We start from the raw sequence: 25,708 nt of genomic DNA on the forward strand, positions 1-25,708 counted from the left end.
CCAAGTCATTCAAGAATTCGAATTGGCCACTTAGTGCTTTTGTTGCTTTATAATATCTATATGGGAAGCAAATAATAATCTGAAGGTTGTCACCTCATGTCAGGTGAACATGGAGTCAGAGCAGAGAGGTGGTGAGTGGAGGAATGATTTGTAGGATCGTCTTATTAGTTGGCATCATCAAAGTAGAATAGTCTGATTTCTTCTGTAGAAATGTACCTGTCAAGGTCATAAGAACCCATGTCCCTTGAATCTGCTGGGTAGGGCACAATTTCATCTTCACAGGCATAGAGGCAGTACTTCCTGGCTTCCCTTTTCTATACTCAATGCAAGCTTCCTATACTCGTCTATTCTCACGGTCTTTCTTCAGACATCTTAGTAATATTTATTTGCCTACAGCTTTGTTTTATTCTAAATATAGTGTTAAAGTTCCTGGCCCCTTTTTTTTTCTTTCCAATTTTAAAATATCATCTGATATTTAATCTCATCTATTATGAGTTTGTAAATTCAGACACTTGGAGATGCCTTATTATTGATTTCTCCCTTGTACTGGTCACAAGGGAAGCTACTACTTTCACGGTACTGCACCTGAATGAGATGACTAAGAGACAGGATGTTCTATTGACATGCCTGTGTTTTCTCTGCCCCAAACACCCAGACCAAAAATTGTGCTGGGTATGCTGTCTTATTATTATGGGAAGGAAATATATGTACCCTCGGCACTACCTACATCATCTTATTTAATCCTTATAATGATCCTTTGAGAAAATTATTATCCTATTTTAAATATGGGAAAAATTGGGCCAGGAGGCTTATGTGGTTTGCTTGAGGTCACATTTCTAGTAAATGCCTTCTTTCAAACACATATCTGTCTGAATCAAAGGCTTAATATTTTTCCTTAACAAGGATTATTTTTATAGTTTTTTATTATAAAAATAAAGTGTGGTCATTACTTAAAGTCTGAAAAAAAGAAGAGTAGGAAGAAAAAATAAAGTCATTCATAGTCCCACTCCAGAGGAGATAAATAATGCTAGCCTAAACTTGTTTCACTTTACACACTGCTTTGAAATAGCTAAGTAACCTGTCTACAGATTCTAGATGGGCTTTATCCCAGAATACTTTTTTTTTTTTTTTTTTTTGAGACAGAGTCCCACTCTGTCGCCTAGGCTGGAGTGGTCTCAGACTCCTGACCTCAGGTGATCTGCTTGCCTTGGCCTCCCAAAGTGTTGGGCTTACAGGCGTGAGCCACCGTGCCTGGCCCCCAAAATAGTTTTGTTTGCTTATTTTTATTATTTAATTCTTAAACCAAGTTATTATTAATTAAAACATGTTAAGGTCCCACCATACAACCAGCACAACACTAAGTGCAATGGGCAGTGCACCAAAGGACTATGATCCATGGGTCTCTGATTTGGAAGTTATTTCGTCCACAGCATCTTAGTTTCTGCTTGAACACGTCCAGTGGTGAGGAGCTCTCCCATATAGGGGCTGCTGTTCAGTTTTGTATTGTTAAGATGTGGTGCCAGCCCCCCTCAGGAAACCTGCATGCAGTCTAGGGGAGATAAGATTAAATATATGAAATAATAGTCCATACTGCAAAATAACATTTATTTATTTATTTTATGTTTTCGAGACAGAGTCTCACTCTGTCGCCCAGGCTAGAGTGCAGTGGTGCAATTTCAGCTCACCACGACGTCCGCCTCCCAGGTTCAAACGATTCTCGTGCCTCAGCCTCCCAAGTAGTTGGGACTACAGTTGCACGCCACCACTGGTTAATTTTTATATTTTTAGTAGAGATGGGGTTTCACCATGTCGGCCAGCCTGGTCTCGAACTCCTGATCTCAGGTGATCTGCCTGCCTCAGTCTCCCAAAGAGCTAGGATTACTGCGCCTAGCCCAAAATAACATTTAATTAGATGATGATACAGACTGTCAGTGCTGTGGGAGTTAGACAAGTAAGAATTGAAGGAAGACCAGCCTTCAAATAAAGAAGAGATAAGGGAACCCTTATTTGTTGAGCATAATCCTGAGTTTGGGCTAGCTGCTTTAATGTGTAATCTCACTGATTATCACAGCAACCCTGAAAAGGTGGTATTAGTCCCACTTTGCACGCACGAGACATGCACTTTTTCCTCACCTGCATTACGATCTCTCTAAAATAGGTCTTGTTCTGTATTTTGGAGATTTCTTAAAATAACTTTTTTCTTATTATGAAAATGTACAGGATGTAGAAAATTTGGAAAATATGAAAATCACCTGTAATGTTACTCCATAGAGGTAACTATGATTATTAGTTTGCTGTATTTCTCACATGCATACAGTATTTGTGCCTGTATTGCATACATAGGTGTATGTGTATGCATTTGTACATATATATGACTGTGTACTTAAATGTATATTTTGTATGTCTTTTATACAAAATAAGATTACTATATATTATTTTGTTTATATTCTGTTTCTTAAATTCGGTAATCATTGTCCTATGTCATTAAAATTTTCTTTGTAAAACTTTTTTATTTATTTTTTTGATATGGAGTCTCACTGTGTCACCCAGGCTGCAGTATTGTGGCATGATCATACTTCACTGCAGCCTTCATCTCTTGGCTTCAAGTGATCATCCCCCCTCAGCCTCCTGAGTAACTGGGACTACAGGCATGAGCCACTGCATCTGGCCTGAAACTTTCTAAAACATAACTTTTTAAGTGCTACAAAGAATTCTATTCTGCTGTAATTGTGCTATGATTTATAACCAGTCAACCCCAACCCCTCATTAGTATTTAAGCTTTTTATAACTTTTTGCTAAGTCACCTTTATTATGCTTTGATAAATATTCATGTATAAAATTATTTGTTTATATTTCTGATGACTTTCTATCAAGTTGTATGTATGTTTTGAGACTTGATTCAAAACTGACATCCAGAGAAGTTATGGCATTTATACTCTCACTAGTGGCAGTCTATGACGGTACCCAATTTTAGATATTCTCTCCAATCGTGAATATTATCATTAAAAACAAACATTTCCTAATTTGACAGGTGAAAAATTACCTCTCATGGTTTTAATTTGTGTTTATTTGACTAGCAAGAGGGTAAATATATGATGGAATAGTCCTCTGAAGTGCTTCCAGCTTTGGATCTTCGTTTTACTAAGAGCCATAGTGTATGGAGAAGAGAAGGCTGAAAGACTGTGTCTTATTTATAATGAATTATTCTGTGTCCCATCTTTTGGCAGATCTCTGACATCTACATTAGTGGAGAATCAGGGGATATGTCAGCTAAGGAGAAACTACTCCTGTGGACCCAGAAGGTGACAGCTGGTTACACAGGAATCAAATGCACCAACTTTTCCTCCTGCTGGAGTGATGGGAAGATGTTCAATGCACTCATTCACCGATACCGGTAAGAACAGTGGAATTTCTGTGCTCCTGCGGGGCTTCTTCTCATCTCTTGTTTGTAATTAGTTATAATGCTATTTCCACCTCCTCAAGCAAAAATCAAAGCTTTGATTCATTTGTTCATTTGAAAAAATATTTATTTAACTAATTTCCTAGGAACTGGGCACAAGGAGCATGAAGAAAACAGCGAAAGTTTTTTCTCTCATGGAACTTTCCTTCCAGTAGGGAGAATAGGTAATAAATGTATGCCATCAAGCAGTGGTAAATACAATGGCAGGATTAGAAAGTGGCAGAGGTTTGTGATATTTTGGACAGGGTGGTCAGAGATGGCCTCTTTGGTGAGCATGTTAGAGCAGAGCCGTGAGGGAGTGAGTCATGCAGGCTTCTGGGGTCAGAGTGTTCCAGTTGGAAGAAATACAAGTGCAAAGGGCCTGGAGTGAGGGCTTGCTTGGAGTGGTTTTGGAGTGGTTTAGGAATAGCAGGTGGCTGAAGTGAGGTGAGGAAGATAGGAATTCTGAGTGACAAAATTAAAAATTGTTGAGTTCTTAGTGGTCATAAACATGCCCCAATTTTCAGTACTAACTGATGATATTTTTCCCATGACATTCAACAAACCTAAATTGTGTGTTTAAGTTTAGCATTAGGGAGCACTGAGCCCCTGGTATATACTTAAAAATGGAATTTGTGCTCTTCTTAACCTCCTGCTTTTTCTCTAACTCAGTGTTTTTCAGCTCTGGGAACTTTTAGGAGGTTTTCTTTGTGTGAACTCATGTGTGATGTGTAGATGTTGACCTTTCATGTGCCTTGCTGGACTTTTACAGACCCGATCTGGTAGACATGGAGAGGGTACAAATCCAAAGTAACCGAGAGAATCTGGAACAGGCTTTTGAAGTGGCAGAAAGACTAGGGGTCACTCGTCTGCTGGATGCAGAAGGTGAGAGAGAGTTTACTGAACTTGAGTAAGGAATGCGTATTCAGTATTCCTTCTTTTAGCAAGTTCCTTTGTTCTGACTAAGAAATTTCTTGTCCATTCTCTCTCAGATGTGGATGTGCCATCTCCAGATGAAAAGTCTGTAATCACTTATGTGTCTTCAATTTATGATGCCTTCCCTAAAGTCCCTGAGGGTGGAGAAGGGATCAGTGCTACGGTAAAAGAACATTTTCCTAGAAGGCCTTCTGACTTTGATTCATTTGGGTGGAATGTATTGCTTAGACACTTTCTTAAGCACTGATGGTATACTCATGGTATCAAACTATATATCCAGTATCTTTATCATACATGGACATTATCCTTGGCCCTGGAAATGAGTCTAGATACTGCTAATTTTGTAACAATTAGCATAGACTATTTGATGCTAAATGCCAGCAAGGAATGTCCCTTTCATCCCTAGCTGTAATTCAAGATGAGGAAGTATTTTATCAGTCATTCATATATCAGCTTGATTAGGTAGATCACAGCTCTTTTCAGAATATTTTTAGTAGCTTGGTTTGTAGCCTTTCTTAGTGTCAGGAAATTGAATCCCAGCCTGAGAGCCCTTGAGGAGCTTTGAAACTGGTACTGTGAGCATTAAACTGAGCAGCATCTAGGCAATTAAAGGAAAGGGATTTTATATAGTTTGGAGTGGCCTGAGCTACTTCCTCTTGTGGTTGTTTTGGATATTGCTAATCAGGTGTGTTATGTTTACCTTCTGGCAATAGGAAGTGGACTCCAGGTGGCAAGAATACCAAAGCCGAGTGGACTCCCTCATTCCCTGGATCAAACAGCATACAATACTGATGTCAGATAAAACTTTTCCCCAAAACCCTGTTGAACTAAAGGTAAAGTCAAGGACTTAAATTTTTTTGGTAAAATCTTTCTAGGGAGTAAGTCTCCAAGCTTATCACTGCTGGCTTCTGGGTGAGGTGGCATGAAAAATTGGGTCCTAAAGTTTGTGTCCATTCATTCACCAAATATTAATTTTATAGGCACTTTATAACCAATATATACACTTCAAAGAAACAGAAATTCTGGCCAAGGAGAGAGAAAAAGGAAGAATTGAGGAATTATATAAATTACTAGAGGTAAGAGAGCTTATCCTTTGCTGAGACTTGGGGTTTGCTGGTCTGTACTGTTGTTGCTTCTTGATTATAGATTCCTTGTGTTCTCTTCCCAAACTGCATTAATAGAAGTACTCTCCTGGTGACAAATAATAGCACCACTCTCAGGTTGGTCTTAAAATATTGTGGTAAAGGGGCAGTGTCAGCCATCTCTGTTTTTTAAAGGGCTTATTGAAAAATGGCATATATTTTTCAGAAATCTTGAGTTTTGTGGATAAATTTTTCTGCTTCTCAGTGGGAAGCTGAATCTTTCCCTAGGGTGGAAAGAAGAGAGACTTCTGTTCAGAATTTGATTCCTAGAGAATTTGAAGTTGTAGAGATGAGACTGTAACCTTGCCAGAATAAAAGTTACTGAGGGGAAAGGAGGATTTATAGAAAGTGTAAAAGGAATGGAAGGACTTAGAGTAGGTAGTCCCTACATTCTAGAGGTGACTTTTCTGCTCTTTACCTCAAGGGTGAAGAACCTGATACATATTTGATTGTTTTTCCATGTTAGACAATAGGAAAAACTGCTGAATGGCTGGGTAAGGAAGCAAGAAGTGATGTGTAAATCAAAACTGGGACAAGAGGGCATGGCTGTGTTTTTGGACTGAAAGAGTGGCTCTTTCAGGTGTGGATTGAATTTGGCCGAATTAAACTGCCTCAAGGTTATCACCCTAATGATGTGGAAGAAGAGTGGGGAAAGCTCATCATAGAGATGCTGGAGCGAGAGAAATCACTTCGGCCGGCTGTGGAGAGGTGGGTCCAGATCTTGAGAGTGGTCTGACATTATTTATTGAGCTGCTGTGAACCTTTCACGTGACTATGGTTTTATCTTATTTCAGGCTGGAATTGCTGCTACAGATTGCAAACAAAATTCAGAATGGTGCTTTGAACTGTGAAGAAAAACTGACACTAGCTAAGAATACCTTGCAGGCTGTAAGTCTCTGACTGTTTTTGTCCCACATCTATGTCACATGTTTTCTGCTTCTCACCCTCTGCTCTAATGGTTGAAGTTAGCAATCGAGGAATCCAGATGTATTACTTCCCTTTTCTTTGGAATTGCAGTAGACTCCTTGGCTCCCTCTGTCCTAGTGAGTGGGGCAATGGAAGTTTTCCCACTGTTATTCTCTCTTCCTGTCTCAGGATGCTGCTCATCTGGAATCAGGACAACCGGTACAATGTGAGTCAGATGTCATTATGTACATTCAGGAGTGTGAAGGTCTCATCAGGCAGCTGCAGGTGGATCTCCAGATCCTGCGGGATGAGAATTACTACCAGCTAGAAGAGCTGGCTTTTAGGTGAGGAACAAGGGACTCAAACGGAGGGCTTACTTGCTTACTGCTGAGACTCATGGATCAAGAGTAGAGCAAGAGTCAGGCACTTAATCTTTTAACTTGGACATTTGAGGTCAGTGTCTCAATGGAGATACTACAGATGTCTTGGGCAGCAATGTTCTGTTAGTGGAGGACAGTTTCTCCTTATTGCACCCCTATCCCACTAAGTACCTATAGGATTACTTCAATCGTTGTGGCCTTTTATAACATTCCACATATTTTCTTTTAATTAATTAATTAGTTAAAGACAGGGTCTCACTTTTGTTGCCCAGGCTGGAGTGCAATGGCACAATCATGGCTCACTGCAGCCTCGACTTCCTGGGCTCAAGCGATCCTTCCACCTCAGCCTCCCAGGTAGCTAGGCCTATAAGTGCAGGCTGCCATGCCCAGCTAATTTTTGTATTTTTAGTAGAGACGGGGTTTTGCCATCTTGCCCATGCTGATCTCAATGTCCTGGGCTCAAGCGATCCTCCTGCCTCAGCCTCCCGAAGTGCTGGGATTACAGGCATGAACCACTATATCTGGCCCGTTCTCATATATTTTAGAACGACCTGTAGGGGTGGGACACAACACAACTTCTGATTTAGAAACATTGGTGATCCATCACATTCTTTTTATAGGGGAGAAAACTGAGACCCACAGAAGATGAAAATTGTGTAAAGTCATGTGGCTAGTTTTTTTTTTTTCTTTTTTTTTGAGACGGCACCTCACTCTGTAGCCCAGGATGGAGTGCAGTGGCACAATCTCAGCTCACTGCGACTTCTGCCTGCTGGGTCCAAGCAATTCTCCTGCTTCAGCCTCAGAGTAGCTGGGAGTACAGGCGTGTACCACCATGCCCAGCTAATTTTTGTATTTTTACTAGAGATGGGGTTTCACCATGTTGGCCAGGCTGGTCTTGAATTCCTGACCTTGTGATCCACCTGTCTCGGCCTCCCAAGGCTAGTTTTACAGAGCCGAGACTAGGACCCACATTTCTTGACCCCTAATCCATTGTTTGTTTTATTATACTATTTGAGAGTTCTATAAATAGTATTGTTAGCTTCCCTCCAGTTAACACTGTAATTTGGCATTTGTCTTAAAAACAATTCTGAACTAGATGGAGTTGTTAATAATATCACCTTGTATTCATATAGCACTTTTTCTAAACACTTTTCCTTATATGATCTCATTTTTATTTTTTGTTTTTTATTTTATTTTTTTTTGAGACCGGGTCTTGCTCTGTCACCCAGGCTGGGATGCAGTGGTGTGATCTCAGCTCACTGCAACCTCCGCCTCCTGAGTTCAAGCAACTCTCCTACCTCAGCCTCCTGAGTAGCTGGGACTACAGGCATGTGCCACTACACCTGGCTAATTTTCGTATTTTTAGTACAGACAGGGTTTCACCATGTTGGCCAGGGTGGCTCATTTTTATTTTTATCATATCTTTGTCAAATGGATAAGGAAGATTTTATTTTTAAAAGTATACTATAGATTTAAATCCCTTCCTTTTTTCTCTTCTTCCATTTCAGGGTCATGCGTCTGCAGGATGAGCTGGTCACCTTGCGCCTAGAGTGTACAAACCTGTACCGGAAGGGCCATTTCACTTCACTTGAATTGGTTCCACCCTCTACTTTAACCACTACTCATCTGAAAGCAGAACCCTTAACCAAGGCACCCTATTCTTCTTCTACCTCCTGGTTCCGAAAGCCTATGACTCGGGCTGAACTTGTGGCTATCAGCTCCTCTGAAGATGAAGGCAATCTCCGATTTGTGTATGAACTACTGTCTTGGGTAGAAGAGATGCAGGTGGGTGTATATCCAAAAGCTTATGCAGTACACTAATGTTTACCGGATTTAGCAGCTTATCTAAGAGGATGAGATTGCTTTGTGTTCCCTGTGCAGATTCCCTTAATTATTATTATTCTTTCATTTGAGTGATGGGGTCTTGCTATGTTGCCCAGGCTGGACTGGGGCTGAAGTGATCCTCCTGCCTCAGCCTCTTGAGTAGCTGGAACAATAGGTATATACCACCATACCTGGCTTGACTTTCTTAATTATTGATGCTGCCTGAGACCCAAGCCCCCTTCTCCTTAAATCTTGCATGGGTGAGGTTGGCACAAATTCTCACAGTCCCATACTGAATAGCATACAGTTTTCCCTTTGGGAATCTTTTCCCTCAGCTAACTGTACTCTAAGTGAGAGCTTGGGGAAAATTGCCATGTCATACATCTGTTATCTTTTTTTAATTAAATTTTTTTGTGTGTGGGCACATAGAAGGTATATATATTTATACGATACATGAGATATTTTGATACAGGCATGTAATGTATAATCACATCATGGAAAATGGGGTATCTGTCATCTCAAGAAATTTATCCTTTGTGTTACAAACAATCCAGTTATACTCTTTTAGTTATTTAAAAATGTATAGGCTGGGAGCCGGGCGCGGTGGCTTACACCTGTATTCCCAGCACTGTGGGAGGCCTGGGTGGGCGGATCACGAGGTCAGGAGATCAGGACCATCCTGGCTACACGGTGAAACCCTATCTCTACTAAAAATGTAAAAAATTAGCCAGAAGTGGTGGCAGGCGCCTGTAGTCCCAGCTTCTCAGGAGGCTGAGGCAGAAGAATGGCGTGAACCAGGGAGGTGGAGCTTGCAGTGAGCCGAGATGGCGCCACTGCACTCCAGCCTAGGTGACAGAGCGAGACTCCATCTCAAAAAAAAAAAAGTATAGACTGGATGCGGTGGCTCACACCTATAATCCTAGCACTTTGGGAGGCCGAGGTGGGCGGATTGTGTGAGTCCAGGAGTTCAAGACCAGTCTGGGTAACAGGCGAAACCCCATCTCTATGGAAAATTAACCAGGAATGATGGTGCACACCTGTGGTCCCAGCTACTTGGGAGGTTGAGGTGGGAGGATCACTTGAGCCTGGGAGGCAGAGGTTGCAGCGAGCCAAGATAGCACTGCTGTGCTCCAGCCTGGGCAACAGAGCAGTACCCTATCTCAAAAATAAAAGTTGAAACAAAAAAATGTACAAGTAAATTATTTTGACTGTAGTCATCCTGTTGCTCTATCAGATGCTAGGTAGTATTCATTCTTTAACTATTTTTTTTTGTACCCATTAATCATCCCCACCTCCCTCTGACCCCGTACTACTCTTCCCAGCCTGTTTTGATTTATACATCCCACAACTAAGTGAGAACATGTGATGTTTGTCTTTCTGTGCCTAGCATATTTCACTTAACATAATAACCTCTAGTTCCATCCATATTGTTGCAAATGACAGGTTCTCATTCTTTTTTATGATTGAATAGTACTCCATTGTGTTTAAGTACCACATTTTCTTTCTCCATTCATCTGTGATGGACACTTAGGTTGCTTCCAAATTCTGGCTATTGTGAATAGTGGAACAACAAACATGTGAAAATGCAGATCTCTTTGATACACTGATTTCCTTTCTTTTGAGTATACACCCAGTAGTGGGATTGCTAGATCATACGGTAGCTCTATTGTTAGTGATCTGAGGAATCTCCAAACGGTTCTCCATAGTGGTTGTAGTAATTTACATTCCCACCAACAGCATACAAGGCTTTCTCCATATCCTCACCAGCATTTGTATATTGCCTGTCTTTTGGATAAAACCCATTTTAAGTGGGGTGAGATGATATCACATTGTAGTTTTGATTTGCATTTCTCTGATAATCAGTGATGTTGAGCACCTTTTCATATGCCTGTTTGCCATTTGTGTGTCTTCTTTTGAGATATGTCGATTCAAATCTTTTGCTCATTTTTAATTGGATTATTAGATTTTTTTTCCAGTAGAGTTGTTTGAGCTCCTTATATATATATTCCAGTTATTAATCCCTTGTCAGATGAGTAGTTTGCAAACATTTTATCCCATTCTGTGGGTTGTCCCCCTGCCTTTTTTTTTTGAGACAGAGTCTCATTCTGTCTCCCAGGCTGGAGTGCAATGGCGCAATCTTGACTCACTGCAATCTCTGGATTCTAAGCAATTCTTATGCCTCAGCCTCCCAGGTAGCTGGGATTACAGGCATGTGCCACTATACCCAGCTAATTTTGTATTTTTAGTAGAGATGGGATTTCACCATGTTGGCCAGGCTGGTCTCAAACTCCTGACCTCAGGTGATCCACCTGCCTTGGCCTCCCAAAGTGCTGGGATTGCAGGCGTGAACCACCATGCCCAGCCTGTCCCTTTCCTTTGTTGATTCACTGTGCAGTAGCTTTTTAACTTGATGTAATCCTATTTGTTCATTTTAGCTTTGGTTGCCTGTGTTTGTGTGGTATTACTCAAGAAATTTTTTCCTAGACTAGTGTCTTGGAAAGTGTTTCCGGTATTTTCTTGTAGTAGTTTCATAGTTTAAGGTGTTAATCCATTTTGATTTGATTTTTGTATATGACAAGGGACGGGTCGAGTTTCATTCTTCTACATACAGATATCCAGTTTTCCCAGCACAATTAATCGAAGAGACTGTCGTTACCCCAGTGTATGTTCTTGGCACCTTTGTTGAAAATGAGTTCATTGTAGGTGTATGGATTTGTTTCTGGGTTCTGTATTCTGTTCCTTGGTCTGTGTGTCCATTTCTAGGCTAGTACTATGCTGTTTTGGTTACTATAGCTCTGTAGTATAATTTGAAGTCAAGTAATGTGATTCCTCTGGTTTTGTTCTTTTTGCTCAGGATAGCTTTGACGATTTTGGATCTTTTGTGGTTCCATATAAATTTTAGAATTATTTTTTCTATTTCTGTGAAGAATATCTTGTATTTTTTATAGGGTAAATCTGGTTTTTTTTTGTTTTTAATTCTCTCATTAACAGAGGAGTTTATTCTTCATTTTTTGTTGTTGATCATAACTTTTTTTCTTTTTGAGATGGAATTTCACTCTTGTTGCCTAAGCTGGAGTGCAATAGTGCGATCTCAGCTCACTGCAACCTCTGCCTCCAGGGTTCAAGCGATTCTCCTGCCTCAGCCTCCCTAGTAGCTGGGATTACAGGCATGTGCCACCATGCCCAGCTAATTTTTTTTTTTTTAAGTAGAAACAGGGTTTCACTGTGTTAGCCAGGCTGGTCTCGAACTCCTGACCCTCAGGTGATCTGCCCACCTTGGCCTCCCAAAGTGCTGGGATTACAGGCGTGAGCCATCGCGTTGGCCTCAACCTTTTTTTTTTTTTTTTTGGAGACAGAGTCTCACTCTGTCACCCAGGCTGGAGTGCAGTGGCACGATCTCCACTCATTGCAATCTCTGCCTCCTGGGTTCAAGCCAAGCAATTCTCCTGCCTCAGCCTCCCGAGTAGCTGGGATTACAGGCGCCCAACACCACGCCTGGCTAATTTTTGTATTTTTAGTAGAGATGGGGTTTCATCATGTTGACCAGGCTGGTCTTGAACTCCTGACCTCAGGTGATCCACCCACCTCAGCCCCCCCAAAGTGCTGGGATCACAGGCATGAGCCACTGCGCCCGGCAATCATAACTCTTAAGTTTAAGCAAGACTACTGTATTCTGCAGTTCCAAGGGGCCCTATTTACATGTGTTCTATGATAGTGGTTCAAATTTGATATTGCCCTTATCTTTCTAACCCTTTTGTTTTATATTAAATTCTTCCTATGTCCACATAATATATTCCCTATGTAGCAATAAATAAAAATATCCCAAAATAAACTGTTTTGAAATTATCTTCCATTGGCCAGTAGTTGATGTCATGAATGAAGCTAAATATTTTCAGATACTTCTTTGTTATATCAGTTATGATTGTGAAATGAAAAGACTCCATAAAGAGAAATGCCTAAAGTGTAAAGTTAAGCATTTTAAGCCTGTGAAGTTCCCTTTCCCTTCTGGTTGATTGCTCTAGGAATGTATACTAATAATGCAGCAGGAAAAGCTGCTCTATTGTATAATTGGTGAGCTCTGCTCTCCTGCTCCTTAGCGGTGATGATGGCGTAATTTTTTTGTAAGAGGCTGTAGATTGAAGGAGATGGCCTAGATGTCTTTTGCTCAGTCCTCTACCCCTTGCTTCCTTGTCCAAACGTTGATTCTGACCATTTTCCTACCAAGCCATTCAGTAAATTATGTGGTATATGTTTTTTCTTTTTCAGATGAAACTAGAACGAGCAGAGTGGGGCAATGACCTGCCTAGTGTGGAGTTGCAGTTAGAAACGCAGCAGCACATCCATACCAGTGTAGAAGAGCTGGGCTCAAGTGTCAAGGAGGCCAGGTTGTATGAGGTGCGTAGCCTTCAGAATCCACATTACGGGAGGTACGTGGATGGAACGGATGAAAGGACGGTGCACACAATAAAGCTGTATCGAAGTACGAGGGTGCTCTGGAAGAGAATAATGATGATGAAGAGTGGTTTATGACAAATTCCCTTTTCACATGAAGTGTTTCTGTTAATCTTTGAAATAAACTTGTGAGAAAAGTATTTTTATTAACCCCTTTTTACTAAAAAGAAAAGTGATACTAGAAGCTGAGAGGTCAGAATTAGTAAGTAGTGGATGCAGATCCAAACTCAAGCCCTCTGCCTCTATAAATTCAGGCACTTTTTGCTTCCCCATCTGCCTGCAGTTGAGAGCTGGTATAGAGAAACTATTGACACAGTTTTCTCTCTCCTTCAGTCTCTGTTCTGTCTTCCCATTTTATATTTCAACTCTTCCCTTCAAAAAAACAATTGAGTGGGAATCATCAGGCATTGGTTTTGCTTAGAAGCTAGCTACCAGAATTGCTGGAAACATGGGATAGTGAGGTCTGTTGTTTGTAATTACCCTGCTCAACTGTTGCCCACTTAGTGCTGCTCCAAGCTATAAAATATGACTCAGAAATTTGTTGTCCAAGCTTCTGTTTTCTTAGAGCAATCAATCCATATCTCTATCTAGACATAATATTTGCATAGTTGCAACCATAACACATAGTTTACTTACTCTTTCTGTAATGTATTTTTATTTCGTTCTTTTGTAATCAGGGAAAGATGTCCCAGAATTTCCGTACCAGCTATGCTGAAACTCTTGGAAAGCTGGAGACACAGTATTGTAAATTGAAGGTAAGTTTCTGCCGATTCTCTTATGTTCTGCTCATACAGAGTCTGGTGTCTCCCAATCAATTCTCTTACCTAATTCAGAAATCTGGTTTGGCCCTGTTTTGGTTTTCTGCTTATTAGGTTATGCCATTTACTATGCACTTATTCATATGTGTTATAACATTTTCTCAGTTTTCTTAACGGGTCAGAAGCTACTGTTCTTAAAAGTTTTAAATAAATATAACCTATCCTAGGTATTGTGCTTCAGCAAACCTGTGGCTATATGCACTTTGAGAGACCAAAACTAAAAGTTTGAGATTGTAGAGAGGGGACTTTCCCTCTGATCTGTTGTTTTTCATCCCTGTTTATCAAGAGTGTCCAGAGTAGGACAGCCCAGGACCATTCTTTATCCAGGGAGCACCACAAAGGCCTTATGAATTTGTCTTCTTCTTAGGATTGACAAGAGTTCTGGGAGTCTTATATCAAACTTGTACAAAACTTGAATCCATGGGGAAAAATCCAGAGATTAAAAGCAAATTCATTTCCTGAGTTATTCTCTACTTTGATGCAAATGTGCTATCTTCTACACAAAGGCTAGCAGTCTAACCTTATAATCCTTGCTTTGTCTAGGAAACTTCTAGCTTCCGGATGAGGCACCTTCAGAGCCTACATAAATTTGTTTCCAGAGCTACGGCTGAGTTGATCTGGTTGAATGAGAAGGAGGAGGAGGAACTAGCATATGACTGGAGTGACAACAATTCCAATATCTCAGCCAAGAGAAATTACTTCTCTGTGAGTCTAGCACAGCAGCAGGCCTGTAATATTTATTTAACAGCAGCAGAAGGAGACGGGCTAGTCTGCTGAAAGCTTGGGTGGCTGGAGTTGCATTCTGCTAGATAGAAATAGGGGCCCTACTCAGTGCATCCATGCATGTGAGAAGTGTAAATGGAGAGAGGGACAGTAGAACCTTAGAATTAATTTATCTAGAATACATTTAGAATGGCAGTGTCTTGGGTGAATACAGCAGCAATCTGTAAATTGAGTCATTTCAGAAGCAATACAGCTTTGTGGTTAAGATTATAGGCTTTGGAGTACCTAAGTTCAAATTCTTATTCTTCCACTAACTAGCTCTATAACCTTGGGAAGTCATTTGATCTCTCTGGACCTCCATAAAATGAGATAATAGCACCACTTCGAAGCTATCCCCTTCCCTAATAGCACGTATTCCCAAAGGGTTGTATAAAAGACTAAGATTTAATAAGCTAACCTAGACAAAGCATTTAGTATAGTATTATTTAACTGGGATATACTCTGGACTTTCCACAAATTTCTGAATTCTCCTTAATTCATTTATTAACTTTTTTGTTTCAATCTCTTTGTTTGTAAAATGGGAAGGGAAATTTAACATTGGACAATAGGACACTGCTTTTTATTCTTTTCACTGAAAGATGTAGACAAGTTAGGATTATTTTTTGCTACTTTTAGTATTTTTACACTCAGAAGATTTTTAAAGATTTTGTAAACTATGCAAATAGGGAGTTTCTTGTTTTTGTTTTTAACATGCACTTTAGATACTTTAGAAGAAGAATGCATACTATAATACAATAAACAGGCTATGTGAGAACTGAAATTAGGCTATAACAGAGATATAAAGAAAGTGCTCTGAAAGCATAGTAAGGATCAGTATCCAGCTTCACAGAAGAGCTGGCATTTAACTTGGGTCCTGCAGTTAATAGAATTTAGTCAGTGGAGAGCATTGTAGGCTGAATACTCTAAGCAAAGCCAGCCAGTCACTGATACCCATGTCCTGGTGTGTCATGTACTGGTGTGGGTGCTGATGTGCAGGAACTGTCCACTCCAGACAAGTTATCTTCTTTCTGTGGTCCAATGCTCATTCTGTGTTCCCGCATTTTACTCACATCTGGGTCAGGTCCCATGTCCTTTGTGAATATTTTCCAGTAATTCCAGTGTTTGTGCCCTTCTCTGCAATCCTCTGGCATGCACTGTTTATACATCTCATTTTGCCACCAATTCTATATTGTAGGTTCCTTTAAAATAGGGGAGGGAAGGCCGGGCATGGTGGCTCACAACTGTAATCCCAGCACTTTGGGAGGCCGAGGCGGGCAGATCACAAGGTCAGGAGATCGAAACCATCCTGGCTAACATGGTGAAACCCTGTCTCTACTAAAAATACAAAAAATCAGCCAGGCGTGGTGGTGGGCAACTGTAGTCCCAGCTACTTGGGAGGCTGAGGCAGGAGAATGGCGTGAACCCGGGAGGCGGAGCTTGCAGTGAGCCAAGATTGCGCTACTGCACTCCAGCCTGGGAGACAGAGCAAGACTCTGTCTCAAAAAAAATAAAAAATAAAAAAAATAAGGGAGGGAACACAGCTTTTATTTATGCTAGCCACTACCCACTGCCAAGAGCACTTATTCTGTAAAATTGAATTCAATTTTCAGGAGTTGACAATGGAACTGGAGGAGAAACAGGATGTGTTTCGTTCTCTACAAGATACAGCAGAACTACTTTCACTTGAGAACCACCCAGCCAAGCAGACAGTGGAGGTGTGTGACTCGAGAATATGTGGAGGTCAAATGCTGAGAGGTTGTTGTTATAAAAGTGTTCAAATTAGAGACTTTGTTCAACTGAAAGACTTGGAGGAAGTGTCAGGGATCATTTGTCTTGGGTCTTCTCTGTTTTCATTCCTGACTGTTCCTGTATCCCTCAAAAGCCTGCAAACATTTCTGTTAGTCTAAGGAGACTACTGAGAGAAACGATAGAAGGTACATTGGCTCCCAGCTTTCGGAGGAAAAGTGGACTTGGACCGTATTTCTTCAAGTAACTGTCCAGACAGATCCTGACTTGACTCTTGTTGATGTGGTGCCTTTGCCAAAAGAAGAGAAACAGTGGAAGAATTCTGGAGGAATTTATGCCTGGGTTTTGCTGCCTGGATCATTTACTTACAACTGAGTGTGGAAGAGGCCTTTTCTATGTAAACCCCTCTAACAAAACCATTTTGGATTAAAGGAACACTTCTTATACATGGGAAGCATTGAGCAGATGCCAGTCAAGTATCTCCACATCTTTTCTGTTGGCTTCTCTATCATTAGCAGAGTTGTACTTGGAAAATAGTATTGCACATATATATATATTGAGTCTGTTAAACTCATGCCCTTCTGTCTGTGTGCTTGTTTATTGCAGGCTTATAGTGCTGCTGTCCAGTCCCAGTTGCAGTGGATGAAGCAGCTGTGCCTGTGTGTTGAGCAGCATGTGAAAGAGAATACTGCTTATTTTCAGGTATGATGGATTTCTGTGTTTGTGTGTGTGTGTACATATGTATATTGAAGGTGAGGTTACAAACACATCTGCATTAGTGTGCATTTGCTGTATAAACCACCACCTTAAAATTTAGTTGCTTAAAACAATAGTCATTTAGATAGCTCGTGATTCAGTAGCTGAGCACTTTGGGCAGGGCTTTGCGAAGTGGTTCATCTTATCTTGCCTGTCTTACTCATGGCTGCAGACAGGCTGGGGGCTGGTTGGTCCCAAATGGCATTGCTCATGTCTAACAGTTGGCTAGGTGCTGGAGCACCAAGCCGTGTGTCTCTAGCATCCAGCAACTTTCTTCACAACGTGGCTGTGTTTCACAAGCAGAAAGAGAGAGCAAGTCCTAGAGCACAAGCCCTTTTTTCCTGCTTCTGTCACATTTATTAATGTGCCTTTGGTTAAAGCCAGACGTGTGGCTATGCCTAACTTCAAGTTGAGGAGAAATAGACTCCACCTCTTGATGGGAGGAGCTGTAAAATATCATGATCTTTTTTTTCTTTTTTCCATCTGTCAGAACATGAAAGAATGTACTGCTGGCTGGGCGCAGTGACTCATGCCTGTAATCCTAGCACTTTGGGAGGCCAAGGCGGGCAGATCACTTAAGGTCAGGAGTTCAAGACCAGCCTGGCCAACATGGTGAAACCCCTTCTCTATTAAAAATACAAAAATTAGCTGGGTGTGGTAGCACACATCTGTAGTCCCAGCTACTTGGGAAGCTGAAGCAGGAGAAATACTTGAACCTGGGAGGCGGAGGTTGCCGTGAGCCAAGATCACACCACTGCACTCCAGCCTGGGTGACAGAGCAAGTGTCTTAAAAAAAAAAAAAAAAAGTACTGCTTATTTTCAGGTGAGGTGGGAGGAGGAAATAAGCCATTATCTCTGTTTTTGCCCTAATTTTTTTTTTTTTTTTTGAGATGGAGCCTCACTCTGTCGCCCAGGCTGGAGTGCAGTGGCGCAATCTCAGCTCACTGCAAACTCTACCTCCCGGGTTCACACCATTCTCCTGCCTTAGCCTCCTGAGTAGCTGTGACTACAGGTGCCCGCCACCACGCCCAGCTAATTTTTTATTTTTATTTTTTTAGTAGAGACGGGGTTTCACCATGTTAGCCAAGAAGACCTTGATCTCCTGACCTCATGATCCGCCCACCTCAGCCTCCCAAATAGCTGGGATTACAGGCATGAGCCACCATGCCCGGCCTTTTGCCCTAAATTAAATAGTCTCCCTGATTATTTCATAACATGAATTGAAACATTTGATCACTCAACCTTAGGTTTTTCATGAAATACACCCCACAGCCAAATGCTGTACCTAGCCAGAAGTCAAGAGGAAAGAGCAGTGATTTCTGAGGGGGTGAAACAACTAACTTTTCTATAGGGTAGGGTTTGGGGTAGTCAACACTAATATTTTGCTGCATGGCTTTTTAAGCCCTTCGGTTTATGTTTCAGTGGTCCTTGTAATGAACTCTCACTAATCCAGTAGGGTGTAATCAGCTTTGCTAAGCTCTGCATAGTAAAATTGTTCTTTCTCAGTTAACATTCCGGGTGTTCTGATGTTTTGAGCAGAAGGCATCCTTCCTTTGTATTCCCATAGTTCTTCAGTGATGCACGAGAGCTGGAGTCATTCTTGAGGAACCTCCAAGATTCCATTAAACGAAAATATTCCTGTGACCACAACACCAGCTTATCCCGCCTTGAAGACCTGCTCCAGGACTCCATGGTGGGTGTTGCCTCAGTGGGGATGATTACTTCTGGGAAAGAGCGTAAACCATATCAACTGCTGCTGTTTATATCCTTGAAAGCTCCAGGGCAGTGGGCCGTTGTTGTAATAAAGTTTGGCTTACATTCAAATAGAGTTTAATCGATGTGGTTCTGTCTCTTTCCTTTTTTCCTTTTCTTTTAAAGAAGTTGCTAATAAGATTTCTTTGGGTATGTTATTGAAGTAAAGGCCTAGTCTTCTCCTCTGAGCCACTTTGAGCTCCTTATACTTTCCTTGCATTTTTCCTGTTTTAATGTAATAGTTGGAGCCAAGGATGAGGTGTTGAGCATGAAAAAAAGGTTGAAGGGGATTAGTTTATCAAATTCTTTGTTACTCTCTTATGCAAAAAAAGAACTAAAAAAAAAAAAAACAAAAAGAAATACACCTAAGTCAAAATTTTCCTCCTTGGTAGTTTTCTTTTGGATGATAATTAAAATTGATTTTAATTCAAAGAAACATGTAATGTAATACTTGTGCAGTTATTTATGAAGCAATATTAATTTTTAAGAAATAGTTTTATATTCAGTATTTAGTTCAAATCAATTTTATATTCATTTTCTCCAATGAATTATTTCTTCAGGAGTGCTGGTAATTAGCAGAAAGACTACTTGTGTTTAGTGAATGTATATTATACAGAGTTGGCAAGACAAGGCTCAAGCTACATCTCAAATTAAGATAGAAATGTATATGTAATAAGGAACTTACTTTTCCTTTGTGAGAAGCAAGGGGAACCTTGCATTTCAATAGAAAAGTCTAAATAAGAGAACTAGAATAACCCAAAACAGTTCATTTTTTTTTAGTGGGTAAGATTTGAGCATTTGTGAATATAAGGTTTTTTTATTTTTATTTTTTTACACTTTCAGGTATTGTAAACCTATGAGTGGTTTTACATTCACCTGGGCAAATAGTCTGTTAATTTAATTTGGAATGAAGGATGAAAACCTGACTTTTCAGATGTTGTCTCTAAAATATCTCTCTCGGAGGTACTACAAGTATGAAGGAGGAATATAATCCTTGGCTATTATCTCCTCCCTCCCACAGAGTACCTTCTGTCGTAGGGTAACTCCTCTGCAATGGTTGTCATATCTTCTCTTCTCGAGGGTCGCTGCTCTGTTCCCTCCTCTCCAGGTCAGGGTCATCGGGTTGGCGGCGTCATCGGGGCATGGAGTCACCTGGGTCTGCTCCTCAGCTTGTCCGTCAGGTTCGGGAGCATCTGTCCTGGCTTCTGGTTCTTTTCAGAACTTTTACCACGCTGAGCACTTGGTCTCTGGAGCTTGAGCTGTTTGGCTGTGGGTTAGACAGAAATTGACATCTTATTTCAAGGAAACTGAAATGGGTAGACCAGCTCTCAAGTATGGAAATGTGGCTGTCTCCCTGATATATTCCATTCCTCTTTCTTAACTAATAAGTTAAAGTTGTATTTCTTCCAATCATGCTCCCGGGGACAGGCACAGGTAGTTTATTTAAGCATTTCTTTTTCTTTACTTGCATATTCTTAGTTCTTTAATGGCATTTCCTAACATTATTAACTCTTTACTCTCATCGCATCTACATCCATCCTAAGAAAGCCATCTTCTGGGGAGACTTTTACACCTCAAAATGGGCTTGAAACATCTGGGTTAATGGATAAAGTTTATCTTTTACTCTTTAATGGAATTGGTAATGGTTTACTACCAATTTTGTTAACAAGAAGTTTATTCGTTTTTAAGATTATTGGATTTGCAGAGATTTGAGAGTTTCAATTTTGCATGATACTTCTTTCTAACCAATCAAATTTATGTGAATATAGCACAGCAAATACTGAGAGGTAAACCCTAAATCATTTGTCATGATACCTTCACCAACAGCATTGTTGGTTGAAGAGCTAAGATCTTTCTCAAGAAAGCTTGACTCAATGTAGGAAAATAAAATATTTAGAGTAGAGCTTGGGAGATAAAATTATTTTTAAAAATTTAAATAAGTATAACTAGCTTCTCCTAAGCAAAAAGGGAAGAACTGGTTTCTACCAGTGAGAAACTGACTAATAATAATATACCTATTACTGATTTTAACTTTCATGTTCTCTGAATCATGTTTAGATAAATTTTTTATTAGCTATATAGCTGTATTTGGAAGCTAGAAGTATTTGTTTTTATTTTGGTTTTTGCATGTGACTTTATGGTTCATAGAAAGTGGCACAGGGAGAAAGCTGCAAAGTTTGAGTGCAAAAGCACTTGGTAGAAGACAGAAACATTCTCTCCTTTTTTCTTTATCCTTGTGTAAGTCTTTAAGATGGCTCCACCAACCATCCCTACTTAACTGAGAGATGACATTCTCTGAGGGAGTGGAGTATTCAGTTTTCTTTGTTAACTTAGTCACCCTGAGTAGCAACATTAATGTCATTTTGTTTTTCTTCTCATTTTGTAGGATGAAAAGGAGCAGCTTATACAGTCCAAGAGTTCCGTTGCCAGTCTTGTTGGGAGATCAAAAACCATTGTTCAGCTAAAACCACGCAGTCCAGACCATTTGTTAAAGAGCACCATTTCTGTTAAGGCCATCTGTGACTATCGGCAGATCGAGGTGAGGAGGTAGAAAGGGTACTTCTGGGACACAGAGGGAAGGAAGAAAGAAGGGAAGCCTTCAGTTAGGGTTATGATGATAAGGAAAGATCAAATTACAGAGTTTTTAAAATTTAAACATGCTGAAATCTCTCCTATCATTTAAAAAAAAAAAAAACTAAAAACTTCAATCCTATAATCTTGACCTGCTCCCTGCCTCAGTGATTGGCATCATTATCTACTCAGTTGCCTAAGTGTTGACAGAGATGGTACTTTGTAGCACCTGGGAGATATCCTTGACTCGCCCACCCCTCTTATCCTCCACAGCTAATAGGACCATCAAGTTTGTACTAATTTGTAAATATCCCTTAAACATACTTTTTCTGTCCCTGCTAATATTTCCCTAAAAGCATAAGCAGCTGGGTGCAGTGGCTCATGCCTGTAATTCCAGCGCTTTAGGAGGCCGAGGCGTGTGGATCACTTGAACTCAGGAGTTTGAGACCAGCTTGGGCAACATGGTGAAACTATGTCTCTATAAGAATCGCTTGAGCCCAGGAAGCGGAGGTTGCAGTGAGCCAGGATCGTGCCATTTGCACCCCAGCCTGGGTTACAGGAGTAAAACCCTGTCTCAGAAAAAATAAAAGGCATAAGTTTATTTCACTTGGATTATTGTATCAGCCTCCCAATTTAGTGCACAAAGGATCCTACCACCAGCATGTTCTTTTTTTTTTTTTTTTTTGAGATGGAATCTTGCTCTGTGGCCCAGGCTGGAATGCAGTGGCACCATCTCAGCTCACTGCAACCTCCGCTCCCTGGGTTCAAGCAATTCTCCTGCCTCAGCCTCCCAAGTAGCTGGGACTACAGGCATATGCCATCACTCCCAGCTAATTTTTTGTATCTTTAGTAGAGACGGGGTTTCACCATGTTAGCCAGGATGTTCTTGATCTCCTGACCTTGTGATCTGCCCACCTCAGCCTCCCAAAGTGCTGGGATTACAGGCATGAGCCACCGCGCTTAGCCTTTTTTTTTTCTTTAAATTACAATCCTATGCTTAAATCTTATAATAATTACTCATTGCTCTTGGGAAAAAGCCTAAACTCCTTAAGGTGGCTTTAAGTTCTTGAGTAATCTGTCTTTACCCCTCTAGCCAAGACTGGGTCATATCCTTTATTCCCTGGTAAATTGCATTTGTCACACAGTATTATAACTACATACACCACCAGAATATGTGGAAATACAGACTATGTTTGTCTGCTTACCACTGTACCTTTTTATTTATTTATTTGTGTTTTGTGATAGTGTCCCACTCTGTGCCCAGGCTGGAGTGCAGTGGCACTATCATGGCTCACTGCAGCCTTGACCTCTTCGGGCTCAGGTGATCCTCCCACCTCAGCCTCCCAAGTAGCTGGGACTACAGGCATGCACTACTATACCCAGCTAATTTTTGTATTTTTTGTAGAGATGAGGTTTTACTATGTTGCCTAGGCTGATCTTGAACTCCTGGGTTCAAGCGGCCTGCCTACCTTAGCCTTCAGAAGTGCTGGGATTATAGATGTGAGCTGCTGTGCCTGGCCAATTATACTGTCTTTATCTCCAGTGTCCTAGCACAGAGTAGACGCTCAAGAAATACATATTATACAAAAGAATGAATTAATTAAAAAATGGAAGAAAAATAAAAATTTAAAAATGGGACTGCACTTTTGTGTGTCTCGATATTTCTGCCTATAAGTTAGGGATAATAATCTTGATCACTTGTCTCTCAGGAGAAAGACTTGATAATTCCAAAATGCTTAAACGTTTTCAGGGGTTTGGGTGGTATAGGAAGGGGGGAGAGGAAATATCATAAAAACAATGTTTTGATTATTCGCGTTCCATTAGTTTTTACTCTAGTAGATTTTTGTGCTGAGATCACTCTTGAGCCTTTATAGTCTTATTATAACTTTCATATTCTGGGTTACTTTACATGTAACATGTATTTAATACATATTTGTTTCCTTGATTTATTTGGTGTCACAGTTTTTCCTGTGTTGTAGATTTATACCCATTATCTTTTGGCAAAAATGAGAAGGCCTCACTAAGTGGTAGCAGAAATTTTCTTAAGCAGATTTTTTTCTTAAGGATTTGATAGTTTTGGGATGAGGCACCAGGTAATAATGGGTTGTTGCTTTATCCATTAGCAATAACTGGTAAATTTATCTCTTCAGATTACTATTTGCAAAAATGATGAATGTGTGCTAGAAGATAATTCTCAGCGGACCAAATGGAAAGTGATCAGCCCCACAGGGAATGAGGCAATGGTGCCATCGGTCTGCTTCCTCATTCCCCCACCCAATAAGGATGCCATTGAGATGGCCAGCAGGTAACTTGGCTCAGCTGCCACTGGTACACCCACCTCTGCGTTGGCCTCGGTGAACCAATGGAGGGATGAGTGTGCATTTGTGATCTTCTTGCACACAGTTGTAAAGTTCCTCCTGGGAGAGGCTTCTCATTGGAGATATCAAGTCTCCTACTGCCAGCCACATAGTAGATCTTCAATAAATATTTCTGTTCAACTAGAGTATATTCAGTGATATTTCTTTTTTAAAGAACTCTTGCTTATAAATAGCTTACTCTCAAAAGATTGATTTTTTTTTTACCAGCCTGGCCAACATGGTAAAACCCGTCTCTACTAAAAATACAAAAATTAGCTGGACGTGGTGGCGCATGCTTGTAGTCCCAGCTACTCGGGAGACTTAGGCATGAGAATCACTTGAACCCAGGACGCGGAGTTTGCAGTCAGCTGAGATCACACTACTGCACTCCAGCCGCCTGGGCGACAGAGCGAGACTCTGTCTCCAAAAAAAAAAAAAAAAAAAAAGATTGGGCTGGGCAGAGTGGCGCATGCCTGTAATCCCAGCACTTTGGGAGGCCGAGGCAGGCAGATCACTTGAGGTCAGGAGTTCAAGACCAGCCTGGCCAACATGGTGAAACCCCGTTTCTACTAAAAATACATTAAAAAAAAAAAAAAAAAAAAGCCAGGCATGATGGCAGTTGCCTGTAATCGCAGCTACTCGGGAGGCTGAGGCAGTAGAATCAGAGAATCGCTTGAACCGAGATTGCACCACTGCACTCCAGCCTAGGCGACAGAGGGAGACTCCGTCTCAAAAAAAAAAAAAAGAAGGTTGATTTTTTGGGGGGGGTCATTAGTTATCATTAGTTTATTATAAAAGAGAGATATGGAAATTATTTACATGATGAAAGATTTCAGAACTTCAGTGGAATGGCCAGCTTCACGTTGATGCCATTTCAATAGTGACTTATTTCACTCTACGTACTTTCCAAGAATGTCATCGTCTTTAAATAGGAAATAATCCTTGTCATCTAGAACTACTTTGGTGCCTCCATATTCTGGGAGAAGAACTTTATCTCCAACTTTCATGCTAACTGGTTGAATCTCTCCCAACAGCTAACTGGTTGAACCTGACCCAACAGCAACTACTGTTGCTTGAAATACTTTTCCTTAAGATTTTTCTGGAAGCATAATGCCTCCTTTGGTTACAGTTTCAGCAGCACTCCTTTCAAACTTTTTTTTTTTTTTTTTAAGATGGAGCCTTGCTCTGTTGCCCAGGCTGGAGTGCCGTGGTGTGATCTCGGCTCATTGCAAGCTCCGCCTCCCGGGTTCATGCCATTCTCCTGCCTCAGCCCCCTGAATAGCTCAGACTACAGGCGCCCACCACCATGCCCGGCTAAAGTTTTTGTATTTTTAGTAGAGACAGGATTTCACCATTTTAACCAGGATGGTCTTGATCTCCTGACCTCGTGATCCGCCTGCCTCGGCCTCCCAAAGTGCTGGGATTACAGGCGTGAGCCACTGCACCCGGCCTGAGTGGAAGAAACTTTCTAAATGCTTGTCCTGCCATGACTCTCTCTGCCTGAGACTCCGAATTTTTTTTTTTTATGGCAGCTAATTTTCTTTAATTTTTTTTAAAGTAATATATGGGCCAGGCACCATGGCTTATGCTTGTAATCCCAGCACTTTGAGAGGCTGAGGTTTTTGGATTACTTGAGGTCAGGAGTTCGAGACCAGCCTGAGCAACATGGTGAAACTCCATCTCTACTAAAAATACAGACAATTAGCCTGGCGTGGCGGTGCACAATTGTGGTCCCAGCTACTTAGGAGGCTGAGGCAGGAGAATTGCTTGAACCCAGGGTGTGGAGGTTGCAGTAAGCCGAGATTGCGCCACTGCACTCCAGCCTGGGTGACAGAGTGAGACTCTGTCTCAAAAAAAAAAAAAAACA

The 25,708-nt window shown here is 40.9% G+C and overlaps 1 protein-coding gene across 40 annotated transcripts in view; it reads left to right on the plus strand.

Annotated features, from left to right (window-relative positions):
- MACF1 (microtubule actin crosslinking factor 1) overlaps window positions 1-25,708 on the plus strand; it is a 409,997-nt gene that overhangs the window by 197,065 nt on the left and 187,224 nt on the right. For 32 of the 40 annotated variants that reach the window (XM_031667185.1, XM_031667174.1, XM_031667208.1 and 29 more), the window contains 18 exons: window positions 3,228-3,394; window positions 4,212-4,324; window positions 4,432-4,538; window positions 5,089-5,208; window positions 5,356-5,451; window positions 6,098-6,225; window positions 6,312-6,405; window positions 6,613-6,767; window positions 8,312-8,588; window positions 12,894-13,022; window positions 13,757-13,834; window positions 14,441-14,602; window positions 16,270-16,374; window positions 17,012-17,107; window positions 18,729-18,854; window positions 20,342-20,347; window positions 21,300-21,452; window positions 23,635-23,789. In XM_031667185.1, coding sequence (XP_031523045.1) covers window positions 3,228-3,394; window positions 4,212-4,324; window positions 4,432-4,538; window positions 5,089-5,208; window positions 5,356-5,451; window positions 6,098-6,225; window positions 6,312-6,405; window positions 6,613-6,767; window positions 8,312-8,588; window positions 12,894-13,022; window positions 13,757-13,834; window positions 14,441-14,602; window positions 16,270-16,374; window positions 17,012-17,107; window positions 18,729-18,854; window positions 20,342-20,347; window positions 21,300-21,452; window positions 23,635-23,789 — 2,267 coding nt within the window. The remainder of the gene's footprint in view (window positions 1-3,227; window positions 3,395-4,211; window positions 4,325-4,431; window positions 4,539-5,088; window positions 5,209-5,355; window positions 5,452-6,097; window positions 6,226-6,311; window positions 6,406-6,612; window positions 6,768-8,311; window positions 8,589-12,893; window positions 13,023-13,756; window positions 13,835-14,440; window positions 14,603-16,269; window positions 16,375-17,011; window positions 17,108-18,728; window positions 18,855-20,341; window positions 20,348-21,299; window positions 21,453-23,634; window positions 23,790-25,708) is intronic. The other 8 variants (XM_031667267.1, XM_031667265.1, XM_031667250.1 and 5 more) reach the window with 1 other exon arrangement.

The sequence above is a fragment of the Papio anubis genome, chromosome 1, assembly GCF_008728515.1.
Source record: "Papio anubis isolate 15944 chromosome 1, Panubis1.0, whole genome shotgun sequence".
In the NCBI taxonomy this organism is placed as follows: domain Eukaryota; kingdom Metazoa; phylum Chordata; class Mammalia; order Primates; family Cercopithecidae; genus Papio; species Papio anubis.